Below are 18,534 nucleotides of genomic sequence, written 5' to 3' on the forward strand. Positions count from 1 at the left end.
GAGGGACCCAAGTGAGGTAAGGATTTGTTCTAAAAATATATATATTTATATATGTATCTATCTAACATATCTATTATATATGTTTATTTGTGTGCAGGTGCATATATTTTTTACTGTGTTGTGAAATATATATAGATGTATATAAAGCATTCCATTATACATCTTCTCTCACTTTGCTTAATGGACGCAATCAAGAAATGATGTTGGTAACCCATTTACAACATGGACCCTCTATGGACCCTGGGAGCACAAAGAAAAACAATTCTACTGAAACACAACATACCTGTATTTTTTTCTTGGTCTTTTTTATTTAAGTATTCTAAAGTAAAACCTTGTAATTTGCAATGGAACATGTATTTTTTATATCATTTACATATTAACATCAATATACTTTTTTTTATAAGTACTTTGTTTTGGAAAACAAGTTTGTTAGGACTCCTAATACAATGGAATGGAAAAATAATTTGTCCAAACGGAATGGCGAACATTTGTCAAACATCTTCAATGAGGGTGAACCAGTGCCAGATTTTCAGACTAACCATGGAACAAGTAAATATTTCCTATTCAGATGGAATGTCTGTATGTGAATATCCTGCAACTCTGGCATGGGTTTGGCTTTCATGGACCAACACTAGATGTCCGTTATTTATGGAATTCAAGGGATGTTCCTGTTGAATATTGTTTTTTTGGCACATATAAAAGCACAATCTATTTATTAATGAAGCACAGTTGAGTGTACCATAGAGGAAAAGATTATCCACTGGCAGTAGACATTTAATATATGTACATGTAAATGTTATTTCTATACAGTGAACCTAGCCAAAAGACAGTGGAGCTCAGTACCTGGTCAAAGGCAAGATTAAAGTGAATGAGAAAGCTGAGTTGTGGACAGTTAATGCATTTTGATGTAGCGTTCTTTAAAGAGGCGAGTTTTCAACTCTTTCCTGAACTGGAGAAGGGTTGGGAGGGTCTTGATGGGTACAGGGATGTTGTTCGATATCCTCGGTGCACAGATGGAAAAGGCCTGTTTTGTTATTTTCTTTTTACATTTTGTTTTACAATGCATATTGCTTGTCAAACAGAGCTTACACTATGAATCAGATTTTTTCATCTTTAATAGGTGAAATTTGGGAAGGACATTTATTTTGCTCAAATCTCTTATTTAGTAAGATTCTTAAATATTGAAAGTGGATTTTTTTGCAGTTTGTTCCATGAACATCCACATGAGAAAAGACAACTTGTCTTTCTAGTTTAGTGCTCCTATCTTTTTATGTATTCCGACTTTAAGGTAAATAAGATATGTCGTGACTCCTGACTAATTACACAGAGTCTAATCAGTGATAGCTTGATATAGAAAGTAAGATCCTTTTGCAGTGCAGCCTTTAACATCTCTCTTCCTCTCATTGTTCTGCATTAGATATATGAGTTCTGATTTTCTGGTAAACTTTCCACTTTGCAGAAGTGTTTCAGGAAGTACACAGAGCATCTGTCACAAAACACTAATAGAGAGCTCTGTCTACTAGATGATAGTGATTTATCAAGAAACACGTGAGATTTACAAGAATATTTCTCTAAACCTTCCTCTCCTGCAGCAAGATTAATTCTTTCCCACAGTCACAATTTCCTACAAATAGTTACTTTTTAGATATTTCTCAGATATGTCACTGCACAGAGGAGTGGGGAGAGCCAGTTAAAGCTCTTGAATGTTTATAACAGAAAACAGTGCTCAGATATAGTGAAGAGAAGGAACCAAAGGCTCTCATACACTGATACCAGAAAAGACAACACTTAAACAAAATACAATAGCAATGCTATCATTAATTTCTTTCCATCACTGTTACATATATATATTTACAAAGAGAACTCTGAAGAACAAAGTGGAAATTCAAGTGAAAGCAAAGAAGAATGGATTTTAGCTGCTGATTAAACTACGAGAATTTCAGGGCAATACTTTCAGGATCATGGCTAAGCAAAATTACTGAACAACCTGAGCATATAGTGAAAAATACTTCTACCATGGGTCACAAACCCCTAGAATTATGGTGGCACAGGCTTCCACAATAGAACAGGGTATCCTTGATCTATAATGGTACAGATTGTTGACAGCAACATGACAGATCCTGGGCATAACACCAGAAGGACAGGACAGAACACTTAAGAGGTATAATAAACAGATTCCTAACAACAGGATGCAAGAATAATGCATTTATAAGCACAATGTGTAAACTGGCATAAACTGGACATTTTCCTAGGCACATAGCACCTAGCAGGTATAACGATACAAGTTTTGTATAAAATATTCTGGGTATATTCGAAAAGGCTGCTACGAGTTTCACTGAACACCCTAGACGTATACTGGGGTGTATAAGTACCAATATGGCAGGGCACCCTGGGTCTATGAGGAAGTAGATCATATTCACAGAGACTATGCACCCACCTACTACAGGTAACAATACATTTAACAAAAGTGTAGAAATTCTGGACAAGGCGCACATAGTTACCTGTGTGACAATAAGAAGACTAGCAACAACCACATAAAATGACCCCAAGCCAGCACAAGACCTATGCAATCTCAACTGGCTAAAATGGTCAGTCATAGTTGATTGAAGTAGAGGAAGCTCTCGATTTCCATTGCTGAAATGTTAACATGTATTATGACTGACTAATTCACAATGCTCAGTAGGTCAAAGAACAAGAAATTGTTAAGAAGAGTCCACCTCAGGTTTTTGCCTTGAAAATAAAGCAATAACTGAAAAAATTGAACGTTGAGAGTTTTGATTTCCCCCAACTGTCTACTGCATTTATAAACAAGATGCTTCGGCTTTCATTTTACAGATTTCGTGCCTCAACACATATGTTGTACGGCTTAAGAATCCGGATGCCTCCACCAATCAGTTCGATCCGATTGCTTTCACCAGTTGGAACGTTGAATGAGAACTTCTGAAACAAAGTGATGAAGATAAGAAATATTTCCATCTTAGCCACAGCTTCTCCAACGCATACACGCTTTCCTAAAGAAGAAAAAATGGTAAGAATATTTCAGAGGATAAGATTGTAAAAAAGAAGCACAGTAATAGATTGAACATGTTCATATGACAACAACATGAGAGGGCTGATGTTATGATGATACTGGCAAATGACATTTGTATTCCTATTTTAAACCTGATAATAAAACTGAGAAGAATTCAGAGCACTGATGTAATCATAATATGCATCATTTTGATGAATAAAAGCTTGACTCATTGCAGAGCAGAATGAAAACTGAGAATACAATTTTGACCTGAGGCTTCAAGGGAATATATTAGGATAACTAGAATATTAGTTTGATAACATTTCCTAATTTGAATTTAAATAGTTAGAAAAATTACATAATCATTAAGATGAAGGTAAAACACCCTACATAAAATAAAGTGTAACCTCCACAGTGTCTCTTAATAAAAGTAGACTTATTTGATCCATATCAGTCTATAAAAATATGCTGAAATGGCATGCATATTTATTATTGAAAATGTTTTTCTTTCCATAGCAGATAACTTCATGAATGTATTAATCCAATCTTCAATTGTGATATATCATGTAGAATTCCATTAGTAATGAATTATTAATTTTTCTGGGATGTGATAAAATTATGGTTTTCCGGAAATCTTAAATTCACAATCATTTCAATTTGCCCTGAAAGATTTCTAATTCTATTATATATCATGGATATGTGATTATACCTTCACAATACATCTCTTTTAGGCATTTCTCACACAAATCTGAATATATATTTCAATGTTTTTATTTTCATCGAGTTCAAATACATTCTGAAATTATTCTTTTATTGAGACAGCCTCTCAGGCTTATCTACAAGTACATTCAGGTAAGCAGATAAAATGTCACTCTAAATGAATTAGCTTTTAATTCAACACTTTAAGAAAAGATCCATAGGGTAGGGTCTCAGAACCATACTTTATAAATGTGAGATCATACATGCTTTTCACCCTCTTACATATTTGGTCCACTACTATCCCTATATCCATCTCTCCATTTATCTATAAATGCCTTAAAAACTCTTATAGTACCAGTTTTAATGTCATATAGTAATCCAAGCTGTATTTTCTATTGAAATTATTGTAGGATATGAATACACCATTTTCAATTACATCTTGTAGATGAATTATCTATCAAATTCTTCCATACTACCTGTGTACTAGCTATTCCAATTTTTACAGTATGTATTTCATCAAATTGGGGATAACTTACCTCTCATCATAATATTGTCACATCTCTTAAATCGCTATACTATTTTCTACAGTCCGTGGAATCTGTATTTCCACTACCTTCCTCTTCATAATGAGAATACTTGCATCAGGAGATCCTAAAGATTGCTTTCTGTGCAATAATCAAATCGAGTGCCAGTTAAACTGATCAGTGAAAGCCTCTAAAAATATTTTGCAAAGTACAGAAAACCCGACTTGGTACCCCTCTAAATTGCAAAGAACTTTGGAATAATTCCATTTGCATGGATTTGAGCCTTTCACTCTTCATGTAGTTACAAACCCATTACAGTAGGTCAATCAGAGGAGACTCTTGCTCAAAATGATTGGCTATTAATATGTTGCATTTCATTGTGCTTGATTTTAGTTCCCATTGGTTTTCCACTGATTAATGTTGTTGAATGGCACTTTATCATTAATTGAGATTAAAGGCCGCATAGTTCTACTAGTTTGTGATCTGGTAATGCCTGAACTGAAATGAAGTGTGCCAATTAGAATATTCAACTTCAAAACTTGATCAGAATGGATTTTTAATGCTCCAAATAGCCTAGTGATCTTGTTTGATTTGCTTTACAGAAAGTTTTGTTGGTTGAGACTTCTGAGGGAAATGGGTCATCATCATGGAATACATGTTCAATAGCACCCGCAGTTTTGTACCAGGAAAGCCAGGTTATCTCCTGGCAAAGGGTAACTCTTCATGAATACAAGGTTGAGACAGATGTAGAGAAGCAAAGGGGCAATACTAAAGCTCCCCACTTGGTGCAATGTCTGACATTACCTGCCAGTTACTGCTTTCATGACCCCAGCAACAGTTTCCAGTCATGTAGGAAGGTGATCCATTTAAGAGCAATGGCAAGGTGGTTGACCAGCCCATTAAAGCCATCCTTAATGCAACATTAGGTCAGATCTAGCACAAAATGCAGGCATGGCTTTTAAAACTACTGCAGCAAAAGGACTATTGGAGAAGCTAAGCACTCTTACTTTTGGCAGCTGCGTAGGTAAAAGTGAGTGCACAGACAGGACCTAACCAGGATGCATTTTCATAGTTTCTAGGGAAGTAAAAGATTCTGATCATATGGGGAAAGTCTTATGATTCTTTGTATTAATGTGCATACATTTTAGATTAAACCTATATCGTTAGTTTGAATGATACACACACAAATTCATCTTTGGCTAATTTATGAACTTTAACAGGTCATGCCACTGCAGACAGCTCAAATCAACCTGAATGACTTGCAGATTCTCAAACGTATCACCATATTTCAGCAAATTAAAAATATTATACATCGAATCCTTTTGAAAAATTTGAAAATGTCCTTAAATCTCCATAAAATTATTCACATTTTCCCAATTACCCCTAAATGGGAGAATGCAGAGGCCAATAAGCTTGTGTAAAGTAATGCTGAAGGAAACAAGGAAATTTATGAATAATAATAAATTATGAAAACAATGAGGGCATACTAAAAGAATATAAAAGCGGGAAATCTGTGCAGTATAGTAGCATGCAGGGAAACAATAATATAGACATACGTGGGCATTACAAAACATTAAAAGTTCCATCAGTGGACTTAAGGAAACTGGAAATGATAATTGACAATCCCTCCAGTCAGACGCTTCCCTTTACAATGCACTTGCATCAAAAACCCTCGAGTCCCTCTTCCACATGGCCAGTTACATCACCTGTAAAGTGGCTGCAATGTAGATGCAGTGATCCTACCTAGTTTCTCCTAATGATTCCTAACATGGGAAAAAATACAAAACATTCATTCTTCTGCGACAGAGAAGAATGTGTGACTTTCGTCTAATATTCAGACTGTGAAGTAAATCAACTCAGCAGGTTCTTGCTCTGTAGGTGTAAGAGCAGGAATCCCTGTGACATCAGAACAGGCTTTTAATCTGTTATCTACCTTAGATGCAGTTTAATTATTAGATGTTATTTATGAAATCAGGTCGAAGGAAAATGTTGTAATGAAATGGATAATTCAGTACTTCATCCTGCTATATACTGTAATAGTTATATCTATAAACAGAAAGAGAGATACAGGACATTGTTACGAAGGAGACAGAAAGAGAGAGAATTCTCAATATTTCTCAGTACCTGCACTGAAAGGGATATTAGCCTCATTCTTTTTTAATTTTCCATCTTTATCCAGGAACCTGTTAGGGTTGAATTTCTCTGGCTCATCCCAATATTTCTTGTCTTGAAGTGCAGTCTGCAGGAACTCAATCACGGGAGCACCCTTAGAAAATAAAAACAGAATCTGGTTGGATGTGGAATCACTCAGAATTTCATAGTCCGTGCTGAATACTCAAAATCGCTCAGATATAAACCCATTTAATTATGGCCATATCTAAGCTGCATGTCTAATAAAAGTTGAGTAAACTGTGGAGGGGGGAATGTTTTGCTTGGGCAAATTTCAAACAGATCAAAAACTCTTTCTAAAAAAATAACCCATTTACTGTTTTGGTTACCTGTTGCAATGTATTTCCATTTCATCTCCCTCTGAAGGGCTAACCTCCATCTCCCTTCTTGCTGTCGTTAGAATCACCAGGACCTCTAGGATTCTATAACTAGTGTATTAATCCAGTGATTTTCACCACAGCTTATAGCTGCAGTGTGGTTCATACACAACAGAAAGCTATTCTGACTAGGATCATTTAATATTTGTAGAACTGTTACAGTAATTTATTTATTTATAAAGTTTTATATAGCGTGAACTTGACCCAAGAGGGTATCAGAGTGCTTTACATTTAGGATTGTTGCGTTACAAATTACATCAGATACAAAAGCATAGTAATGAACAGTACACATAAAACAATGTTACAGTAATTCGAGGGAGGGAGGGGAGGAAGGAGTAATAGCAGGGAGACAAGTAGGAACAATGCCCAACGGCTGGGTAGGTGACGGTCAAGGGGCAATCATGCTACAGTCGCTCTAATCTTTTAACAATATCAGCCTATGCGACTTTAGCTTATATTCAGGCAGGCAGAATGCACAGATGTCTTGCAATTGCCTCCTTTCATAACAACTACCTACAAACTCAGTTCAACGCCCAGAAACAATAAAGAAGAGCATGTCCCTATGTTTTTCCAGCAATCAACAATCTTAATGATAAATGTGAGGATTTTTAACTATTCCTTAAAAAGAAAAAAAAAGCTTAGAGCTATCACTGTCGGGTATTAAGGTATAAGGCCACCAGTTGAGAGAGAAACACCTTCATCTCCCCTATTGGACTAACACTATTAAATCTAGAGGTGGGACGGAACTGGCGGAGTTTCACTCTGGGGAATTGCATGGAGTTACAGAAAAACTCTGTGAGATTCCACAGAATCCTGCCAATGGGTGGGAAATATACAACTTGCGCTAAAATGTAGTGGTGGTAGCGCAGGCAGCACAGGAAATAAGGGCAAACAACATCAAGCATTGCTCAAAAGTGCTACTCGAGCTGCAGCAAATCTACTCCTCAAACTGGAGCCCTCTGACCAAAATCCACCACGAACTCCTGCGTTAAGATCGTGCTAGTGGATCCCAAATCTCACTTGCGAGCTCGCATATTCTGGAGCCTCACAGGAGAATAATTATGCCACAAGGCAATCAGGGGAATTTGGGCAGAACTCCGCATTAAAGACTAACATTGGGTGGACAAAATGCACCCAATTCTGTGAGCGGAATGGAACATTTTGCCCACCCCTAATTAACATACCACTTTCGCAAGAGTTGAACTAGATAGTTTACAACTAGGAAAAGTATGCTCATCCTAAACCCTCAGAATGTATCACATATGTTCTAACTGCACTTCAGCAGCTAACCCTGAAAGCTTAGGGTATTTCCATGCTCAGGTGTAATGTAAAGAAAGTTCTCTCTGAAATCCTGAATTACTTATCACAAACATCAACAATGCCAAAGTTCTGTCCAGCAATCACTTTTTTGTTTTCTTCAGTGCAGCACTCCAAGTGTGACATGTATGCCCAGAAATGAAATCTGTGCTCAGAGCACCAAAAGTCTCTAGCTGAATCCCACTGATGAGGCCCACATAGGCAGAAACAGTTGCTTGTGTCCTATATCAGAAGGGACCTAGGAGTTCGGGCTGGCTGGTTCCTGACTGAGGTGGCACTGTGGTTCAAAAAACACAATGGAATGGATCACATCCCACAATAATTACCATGGATGAGATTAATTTAAGCAATTCTGTCATCACTTTTTTGTTTTTCTCTGTTCCTCGCAATACATATTTTCACAAAACACTCTCACAATCCTTCTCAGGTACTTACTTCAGTATCTGAACTCTATCATGCCTAGTATCTGGACAAACCCCTGATGTGGAGTGCTTCATAAAGATCTAGAATGCTTCCTAAACAAACCAGTGCTGCTTCCAGAAGGAAAATGCTACTTACCCAGTATGCATCTGTTCTTGGCATGAAGAGCTGTAGATTCATATCTAGTGTTGGGTACGGATGTTTGCACTTTGTTTTTGTTCGAAGAAGTCTTTTGCATTCACAAGGTCGGTAACTCCTCCTTTCGATGATAGTGCGCATGGGCATCAACTCCATTGTTAGATTGTTTTCCCGCAGAGGGTGAGAAAAGAGTTAGTAGGAGTAGAATAGAGATGCCCATGTATATGTATCTAAGTAAGATATTACTGGAACAGGTACAGGTACCCGGGGAGGTGGGAGGGCAGATGTTAATCTACAGTTCTACATGCCAAGAACAGATGCACACTGGGTAAGTAGCATTTTCCGTTCGAGGCATGTGAGCTGTAGATCACATGCTTTGCATAGACTATTTATTGCAGTCATCTCCCTAACCTGTAGCTGTTGCAGTAGTTTGAAATAGTGTACGTAGAACTGCCTGGCCTACATTAGCTTTTGGTCTAGCTAACACATCTACACAATAGTGTTTTATAAATGTGTGTGGTGTAGACCATGATGCAGCTTTACAGATGTCAGCTATGGGAATGTTTCCTAAGAAAGCCATAGAAGTCCATAGTTTGCGGATTGAATGTGCCCTACGGGGAACTGGTAAAATTCTCTTTGCTTTTGCATTGCAAGTTTGAATTCATTTAACTATCCACGTGTAATACCTGATTTAGAAATAGGATACCCTTTGTGTGATGGAGCAAAAGCGACAAAGAGTTGTTTAGTTTCACGAAAAGGTTTTGTCCTTTCTATGTAATAGAGTAATGCTCTTTTAACATCCAAGTGTGTCAAGCAGGTTCTGCCACAGAATCTGGTTGAGGAAAGAACACATGCTACTCAACAGCTTGGTTGATGTGGAAGGCAGAAACAACTTTAGAAAGAAATTTAGGGTTAGTGCGAAGAACCACTTAGTTTTGGTGTACTTGTAAAAATGGTTCTTTTATGGTTAATGCCTGAAGCTCACCCACTCTCCTCAGTGATGTGATAGCAATTAGGAAAGCAACTTTCCAAGTGAGAATTTGCAGTTCACATTTAAGCAATGGCTCGAAGGGTGGACCCATTAGTCTGGTAAGGACAATATTAAGATTCCACACTGGGGCAGGTAGAAGTGTGGGAGGAATAACTCTTTTAAGTCCTTCCATGAAAGCTTTAATAACAGGCACGCTGAAAAGGGACAGATGTTGTCTATGTTGAAGATAAGTGGCTATTGCAGCGAGATGTAAGCAAATAGATGTATATGCAAAATTTGAGCATAGTAAATAGCAAATTATATTTTGAACGGAAGCATCAAGCGGGTTGATATGGTTATCACCATAAATAACAAATCACTTCCATTTTGCTGCGTAGCAAGCCTTTGTAGAAGTTCTTCTGGCCTCTTTAATGAGATTCATACAGTCTGGTGGAAGATTCAGATAACCAAACTATGACTACAAGTACCAGATCACAAGGTTGAGAGGTTTGGGATCTGGATGTCTTATCTCTCCATGTCTCTGAGTGAGGAGGCTGGATGTTAGATGTAGCTTTTGATGAGGAACTACTGAGAGTTCCAACTGGGTAGTGAACCAAGGCCGACGGACCCAAGTAGGAGCTACCAGGATTAGTGTGAGGAATGTTTGCCTGACCTTCCGAAACACTAGTGGTATGAGTGGTAGAGGCGGAAAAGTGTAGGCAAACATTCCTGACCAGTTCATCCATAGAGCATTGCCTTTGGATAATGGGTGTGGATACCTAGAGGCAAAGTTTGGGCATTTTGCGTTTTGGTGTGTGGCGAACAGATATATGTCTGGGAAGCCCCACATCTTAAAGAATGGGAGGAGAACTTAAGGGTGAAGTTCCCACTCGTGGATCTGTTGTCTCTGCCTACTGAGCAGATCTGTGATATTATTCTTTACTCCTGGGAGGTGTTCATGTAGGAGAAACATTTTTTGATGAATGGCCCATCTCCAAATGGCTTTTGCAAGGTATGACAGTTGGAGAGAGTGTGTGTCCCCCGTCTCTGTATGTAATACATGGCTGTCATGTTATCTGTGCGCATTATGACAGCTTTGCCTACAAGGTGAGTTTGGAAAGCTTTGAGTGCAAGAAAGACTGATGGCAGCTCTAGATGATTTATGTGCAGTTGCTTTTCCTTTGGACGCCACAATCCTTGAATTGTGTGAGTTTGGTGATAAGCTCCTAAACCATTGCGTGATGCGTCTTTTAGCACTGTCTGGGGAACTGGGTCAATGAAAGGAAGCCCTTTGGAAAGGTTCAGTGGATTTCACCACTGCAGAGAACGATTTATGCGGCTTTCCACCAACACTAGATCTGTCATTCGACCCTGAGACTGATTCCACTGACGTGCTAAACACTCCTGAAGGGGACACATTTGAAGTCTTGCATACAGAACTATCATGATTCAAGATGCTATCATTCCTAGTATCTGCATGAATACCCGAGCTGGTAATGAGTGGTTGGGTTGAAATTTAGAAATGAGAACCTGAATATTGTGGATTCTGGCTGGATTGCGTCAGGTTAGAGCTTTTTGTGTATCTAGAGTGACCCCCCAAGTACGTTTGTGTCTTGGAGGATTAAAGATGGGACATCAACTGATATACTGTGAATTAAGGGTAGTACATTTAGTGTGGTGTGCTTTGAGTGTGCTGTAGGCACTTTGTGAGAAAGCTGGCTTTGATGAGCCAATCGTCTAGATATGGGAACATGTTGTCAGAAGTGCAGAGACTATTGCCAGGAATTTAGTGAATACTCTGGGAGCAGTGGTGATTCCGAATGGGAGCACTTTGAATTGGTAATGTTGTCCCGCTACCACAAACCTGAGCGGAATGTATTGGAATATGTATGTACGCATCTTTTAAGTCCATAGTGAACATAAATTTGCCTTGTTGCAACAGAGGAAGCACCTGTTGGAGAGTGACCTTATGGAAGTGATCTGAATGAATGTATAGGTTTAATTTGCTGAGGTTTAATACAGATCTGAGAGAACCATCCTATTTGGGAATTAAAAAGTAAAGAGAGTATACACCTATCCCTTGCTATTGTAATGGGACGGGCTCTATAGCTCCATTTCCAGACGATATTGGACCTCTTGTTTGAGTAGGTGTATATGTTCTGGAGATAGTTTGTGTTTTTGTGGTAGAATGTTTGGAGGGTTGTTGGTAAGCTCCAGGCAATAACCAGATTGGATAATTTGTAAAATCCATTTTTCTATTGTGATGGTATTCCAGACTGGGAGAAATTGAGTGAGACTTCCCCTGACAGGTGTTGAATGATCAGGGGAAGGAGAGACAAGTCACTGTTTATTTGTGGCTGGGGAAGTTCGGGTCTATTACCTTTCCCTCTTCCTTTGTCATTGTTTCCCCGAAATCCACCTTGAAAATAACCTCTGGTAGAGGGTGATTCACTATTGCCTCTATATGAGGTAGAGGACCCGTCAGTAGGCATAATCTTTGAGCCTCCCCTGTAAAAGGAGCAGTGAAAGGAACCACGGTTGGATGATGTCTGCAGTGTTCCCATTGATTTGGCTACCTCAGTGTCTTTCTTAATTTATTCTAATGAAGTGTCCACTACAGGGCCAAATAAATATTTGTTATTAAATGGTAAATTTAAAATGGATGCTTGAACCTCTGGTTTAAATCCTGTTGCCCTTAGCCATGCATGACGTCTAAGTAGGCTGCTGGTTTTAATAGCCCGTTAAGCAGTGTCTGCTGCGTCTAGAGCACACCTGATTGAAGTGTTGGAAATAAGTTTCCCTTCCTTGAAAGGTCGTGAGCTTTAGCTTTATGATCATCAGGCAGATATAGGATCGGCTGCTCTAGCTCATCATAATGAGCTCTGTCATACCTTGCTCAGAGTGCTTGTGTGTTAGCTATGTGCCAATGATTGGCTGCTTGCGCTGCCAGTCTTTTGCCTGAGGCATCTATTAAATTTGATTCTTTACCAGGAAGCAGTGCATCTCCTGTTTGAGAATTAGCTCATTTACAAGCATTTTATACGACTAAAGTATCTAATAGAACCTGATCCCTGATTTAAATTGGATCTGTAAGTGCAGCTTCATATTTCTTGTCAACTCTAGGTGTGAGGACCCTAGCTCGCACTGGATCTTTGAATACCTCATCTGCATGTTTTAACATACTTTTGAACATAGTTAGTGTATGTGTAGTCTTTTGTGATGCACTTAGTGTCTCAAATAAAAAATCTTCCTCAAGAGACTCCTTATGGAGCTGTAATACATGGTACTGTGCAGCTCTATTAAGCAACTCAATGAACCCCACATTATCATCTGGAGGAGAAGGCTTATATGGGTATAGGTCTGGATCGTTATCATTATCGGGATCAGTGTCATAGTCAACTCATGGGCCTGGAGCATTGTCTTGTGGCACATCTCCATGTGTGTCCCCATCTTGATCCCCATCCCCATCCCCATCATCTTGATAATCTGGAGATTGTGGCTGAGGTTTATTTGTGGGTGTTATGAATAAATTAGGATCAATAGGTGGAGCAGGTGAAGAAGGTGAAACAGGTGGTGGAGAAGTGTTAATACCCATACTCCTTCTCTTTAGAGGGATATGAGAAGAGTCCTCAAATTCTGGCTTTCTTTTTGTTGGCAACTTTGTATAAATATGTCTTATTATAGGGTTAATAACAGGTTCCTTTTGTTTGGGGTTCGTGTTGGCAAGTGGAACATCCAAATAAGGATCCTTAGATGGTGGAGGAGTAGTTTTTTCTCTTAGGGCCAGAATTTTCTGTGTGGAAGATTTTGGTGCCGATAATTTCGGAGCCAAGGATTTTGGAGCTGAGGATTTCGGATCCGAAGTTTGTTTCAGTGCAGAAGTGTTTGAGGGATTACTTGCTTTGTTTTTCAGTGCCAAAGTTTTGGTTTCAGTCCCAGAAGGAAGTCGACTCGATCCCGAGCCGTAAGGCTTTGATACATGTCTCAGTGCCGGGTGTGAAGGTGGAGCATTTGAAACTTTATCTCAGTGTCTGACCTTGGTCCGAAGGCAGAGGAGGGACCGCAGCCTTTTAAGAGGGTATCTTTTGGGGCAGAGGAGCTGACTAAGCGTGATGTCTTCCTCGATGTCTAAGTCTTCCTCGGATACATAGATATGTTCTTCCTCCTCTGCCTCGGCTCCCTGTGCTTCGGAGATCTCTTGGTCTAAATTTTCTCTGTAGAGATCTGGAGCGGAAGTCTCTGTGTTCCTGATACATTTTGTGACGTCGAGCCTGACGGTCATGGAACATCTTCTATCGGAACGATCAGCAGGCTTTACAGTTTTCTTTGTTGTGTTCAGGTGATAAACACAAATTGCACACGTCATGTAGATCGATGCGGGGGTACTCAGAGTGGCATGCAGGGCAGAATTGGAATGGAGTCCGTTCCATCTACTGTGAACTCGGTAGAAGCGGCTAGGCCCAAGGACCTTGCACAAGATTTTCCGATTGAAGTTTTAGAAATGGATACAATACGCGAAGGCCGGAATATGCGATCGAGAAACAACACCGTCAAGGGTAGTGGATAGCGCACCAAGGGGAACCTGAGAACGGTGTTGAACCTGAGCGCAGCAATTCATGTCCGAACCCGATGGCAGAAAAATATCAATCTAACAATGGAGTTGATGCCCATGCACACTATCACCGAAAGGAGGGGTCACCTACCTCGTGACTGGAAAAGACTTCTTTGAACAAAAATAAAGTGTAAACATCCGGACCCAACACTAGATGGCAGACTTATGCAAAGCTTGTGACCTACAGCTCACATGCCTCGAACATTATATTTTTAGACACTCATATATTGCCTGTAATTTGACAGTGTGTACATGGTTTTGTCTTATAATAGCTGGTTTATTCCTATCATCCTTCACAAAGTTATTTGTTTGTTACTCTTTGTAGGATTACAGAATATAACACTTTTAACAGCATATGCTCTGCACAGCGCTATAACACTCTTGAGGTATGGTGCTATATATAACTGCTAATAAACAGTGCTTTACCAAAATAAAAACAGAAAGTGAAATTCACAGCCCCAGTCAGTGTCTACTCAACCTATTGCACAAATCAACACACCTGGTTGCCTATTATGCAACATAGTCTATGGCAAGTAAAGAAGGGATGCTAGGAGCTCTTTGTGAATGCAAGATTGGATGCCAGTAATTGCCATAATTAAGTCAAAATACAACACCTTGGGGAGCTTTGAGTGAGGTTTAAGTGAATGTGATCACTTATTTAACAGACCATATAAAAATAGAAATACCATAAGTAACTCTTCATTGACATTGAGCGACCTAGTTTTTAGAAATCCTTTTTACTTCATTGTTCTACATTCTTTGCTCAGGGAGGTTAAGTATACAATTTTAGTAAAGAAGCTTGCACCAAATAAACAAACAATGGATGCAGTCCTATTTATCAAATGCTTTACTTAGAGATTCTTCAAAAAAGCATTTGAAAGATGGGAAGAATTTACAAAGAGAATGGGCACCACCTGTAGTTGGCACAGTCATTGCAATATTTCTGTGGTTGAAGTTTACCTATTCATACAAATACCTTGGGAATTGTGTAGCCTTTGAACTTAGTCTCATTGACTGTAGCATGGGGAAGGCTGGTGGGGAGGAGGTTGGCATATCTCTGAATTTCATGGAGCACAGCATCAGTATAGGGCAAGTGTATACGGTCCTCCATTGAAGGGCACCGGTGTGCCCCCAGCACATCCTCAATTTCCTTCTGAACTTTTTCTAGAGTAAAAAAAAAAGAATTATTTTATATCTTGAATTTTGTCACAGGAATAGCAGAGGCAGATACCCCACTAATTGAAAACAAAGTTAAAAAAAGTTTTATTAGTAGAATTAAAGCATTATCAACAATTTCCAGTCCCAAATGTATGACTTTTGGAGCAAGATCACTTTAGAATTCCAAGATCTTCTACAGTATCAGTCTGTATGGAAATGATTATCATACATTAAGTGAATAACACAAATTCCATCGTTGCAGACACTACTTCTCCTTTAAATTCTCATATCAGTTAATCATTGCTTATGTCTCCTTAGGAAGACAAATCACTGATATGCAAGGACGCCTAAAAGTCGACAGAGAATTGGCTTTTAAGGACCCTTGAGCAATGCCCTGCTGTGTCCTCTCCTCTCACACCAGTATTGTTGGTTCTGTCTATTTTCCCTATTTCTACGTGCCTAAAATGACCAACTGAGATGACATGCTGCAAGAGATTTAGTGAGCAAATTACTTGAAAATCTCTGTACATTAAGTAACATGTCAAAGGCGCACACAATCCTTTCTTCCACTTACTACAGCATACAGCCCTGTGGCAATAGGTAAGCCCACTTAAGTCATTCTGCCCTTTCACAAGGAGCACATCCACACACAAAGTAGTTCCCTGAACTTGAATGGGCAATGTATACTTCTTGAGACTAGAAAATATTTTTGCTTTTCCCAATATCTTTTTTACTATTGGTCCAGTAAAGAATGTTTTAATAAAACACGGTAGCCAAACAAAACCGCACTGACAAAGTCAAAAAAGCTGGCAGCCAATGCCAGACGGATTGACTTTGCCACATCTACATCACATTTGCAGTGATTGGATCACATACACTACCCCCATTTGACACCCATTATTTGGTTTCTCTTTTCCCTTTGCGCAGGTTACAGAACACCTTGAGAGAGAAAGATCTTCAGTAACTGCAGCATTAACTGCCCAAATAAACAGAGTCAATGAGCAGCCTTCAATTACTAAATACATTTCACTTTATGTTGTCAATGCCCTTTTTCAGCACTGCTTCTCAATGTATCTCTCATTAGTAAAGCTTTTATTTTCTTCTTTATTACTACATTTCAAATGCATGAATGTTTTTTTCTACTTTGGTACACAAATGTGTGTAGTGCATGCAAATGTAAGAGGTGATGGAATTCAATGGGAATGACAGACAGGTGTGAAACTGTATGGGTCTTTGAATTAGTGAATAAAGGATTTAAATCAACATTTATGCAGTGCATATTTTATTTGGAAACAATAATGGCAGCAGGCATTTCAAAGAGTAAAAACTATATCAGATGCCCACCATGTGTTAGGGAATCTATTACTGGAGTTACCTCACAGGCTAGCTCCAGAGGTTCCTTGGTTGGTGGAATATAGAATGCTGCTCTGGATTCTTGTCCGTGCGCAGAGGAATGTATTTTCTTGAACAGGGAAAGGCAGTTGCTGTGAGCATTCTTCCCTGCCTGTCTACCTGATTGCAAATAAAGGAAGGAATTCACACCACTTACGCCTCCAACATCTTTACTTTGGCGGTGACCTGACTGGCAGGTTCCACATGCAGTTCCTCTGCATTTTTCCTCATCATTCACTGCAAGTGAAGGATTGCTGTGGAGGACGTTGTGACATGTACTCCGTATTCATCTTGGAGAAGTGGATTTCCTTTACGCATACTGCGTTCCCATCACGGTGAGACAACAAGTTCCTGGCAAACAAGAGATTCCAAGGTACTGTTTTTTTCTTTCTTCTGGGAAGTCTTTGCCATTTATCTCCTGCACCCTGGAGCAAAGGCATGTGAGTCTTTCACCTATGAGCGTAACCATGTTGATGTTTCTCCATTGGATTGCAGAAAACAACAACGTCAACTCAGCGACGGACATCATTGGTCTGCCCTCTTCCAGGCTAATTTTGCCTGACCTTTATGCGCCTCAACAGCAATTCACTGCAACGCCTATCTTTTGGGGGATTCCTATTGGCTGTTAACCTTCATGTGCTCGCCTCTAGGGGATTCCTATTGGCTGCTAATCTTGATGAGCTCGTTTTTTAGTATCTACCTTCCGGCGTGTTACGGACCAGTGAGACACACACCTGTGCTTACATTGTGTTTTTACAAAGCTTTATTTTTACAGGCTCACAGCACTTTACGTGTTGCTTGTTGGTGACACACACACCATATCATATTGAGTGAAAAATTTCAGACGTGTTACGGATTGGTGACATGCACACCTGAGTTTTCAGTGTTCCGGTACAGAAACTTTATTTGTATCACTTATGTTTATCAATAATGTCTTTCACATAGCACTATCTTTATCCTTCTGTATATCATAGTGCTATACAAGTCAACAAATATTTAAGCATAGTAAAAATATATAAGTAATAGGCAAAAACTCAAAGGCAAAATTCTTATAATACAAATTTATATTCTGTCTCAGAAAGCATCCTGTTGTTGTCTGTTTAATGTTCCAAACTTAAAAAACTATTTTTGGGGTGGAGGCACTGCGTTTCAAAATAATATACCACCACCATCATTTTCCCCTAGTATAACCAACCAATGCTACTACTGACTGAGAGTTTATTAAAAGAAAGTTTTGACGTGTATATGGCCGCTATTGACGGTGAAGACTTTACTTATAAAAAGAAATATGCATTATTTCACCATTGCTTAAGCTCTGAAGGTAAAAAAATATTAAAACACTTACCACAACAATGTATATTAGGAGAAGGCGATGTACTGCTTGAGTACATGTGCGCTTTGAAAATGTTGGACATAAGATTTAAACAACATATGAATGTGGTTTTAGAACAACATAAATGTCATAAGTGACATCAACTTCCAGGAGAGCCTGTGGAAACCTATGTTGGCCCTTTGAGATCATTAGCTTTCACATGTGAATATGAAGATTTTGAAGAGATATTGATTAGAGACCAAATTGTGGAACATACCAAGAACAAGTAAATTCTAAAAAGTTTTGTTAACCACACCTAAGCTCACTTTTCATAAGGCTTTAGAATTGGCAGCCGGGAGAGAGAGTACTGCATCATTCATGTCTCAAATGTCCCTTATGGATGAACCATCTAAGAATACATTATCTGTCATGTGTT

The 18,534-nt window shown here is 39.0% G+C and overlaps 1 protein-coding gene across 1 annotated transcript in view; it reads right to left on the reverse strand.

The window, feature by feature from the left end:
* Positions 1-286: 286 nt before the first annotated feature.
* The window catches only part of LOC147702002 (cytochrome P450 2B2-like), a 369,916-nt gene continuing 351,668 nt past the window's right edge, over positions 287-18,534 (reverse strand). Inside the window, exons 7-9 of the mRNA XM_086930617.1 lie at positions 15,213-15,400; positions 6,358-6,499; positions 287-3,011 (exon numbers count right to left, since the gene is read on the reverse strand). Of these exons, the coding sequence (XP_086786743.1) occupies positions 2,830-3,011; positions 6,358-6,499; positions 15,213-15,400 (512 nt within the window). The 3' untranslated portion in view covers positions 287-2,829. The remainder of the gene's footprint in view (positions 3,012-6,357; positions 6,500-15,212; positions 15,401-18,534) is intronic.

The sequence above is a fragment of the Lissotriton vulgaris genome, chromosome 7, assembly GCF_964263255.1.
Source record: "Lissotriton vulgaris chromosome 7, aLisVul1.2, whole genome shotgun sequence".
NCBI classification, from domain to species: domain Eukaryota; kingdom Metazoa; phylum Chordata; class Amphibia; order Caudata; family Salamandridae; genus Lissotriton; species Lissotriton vulgaris.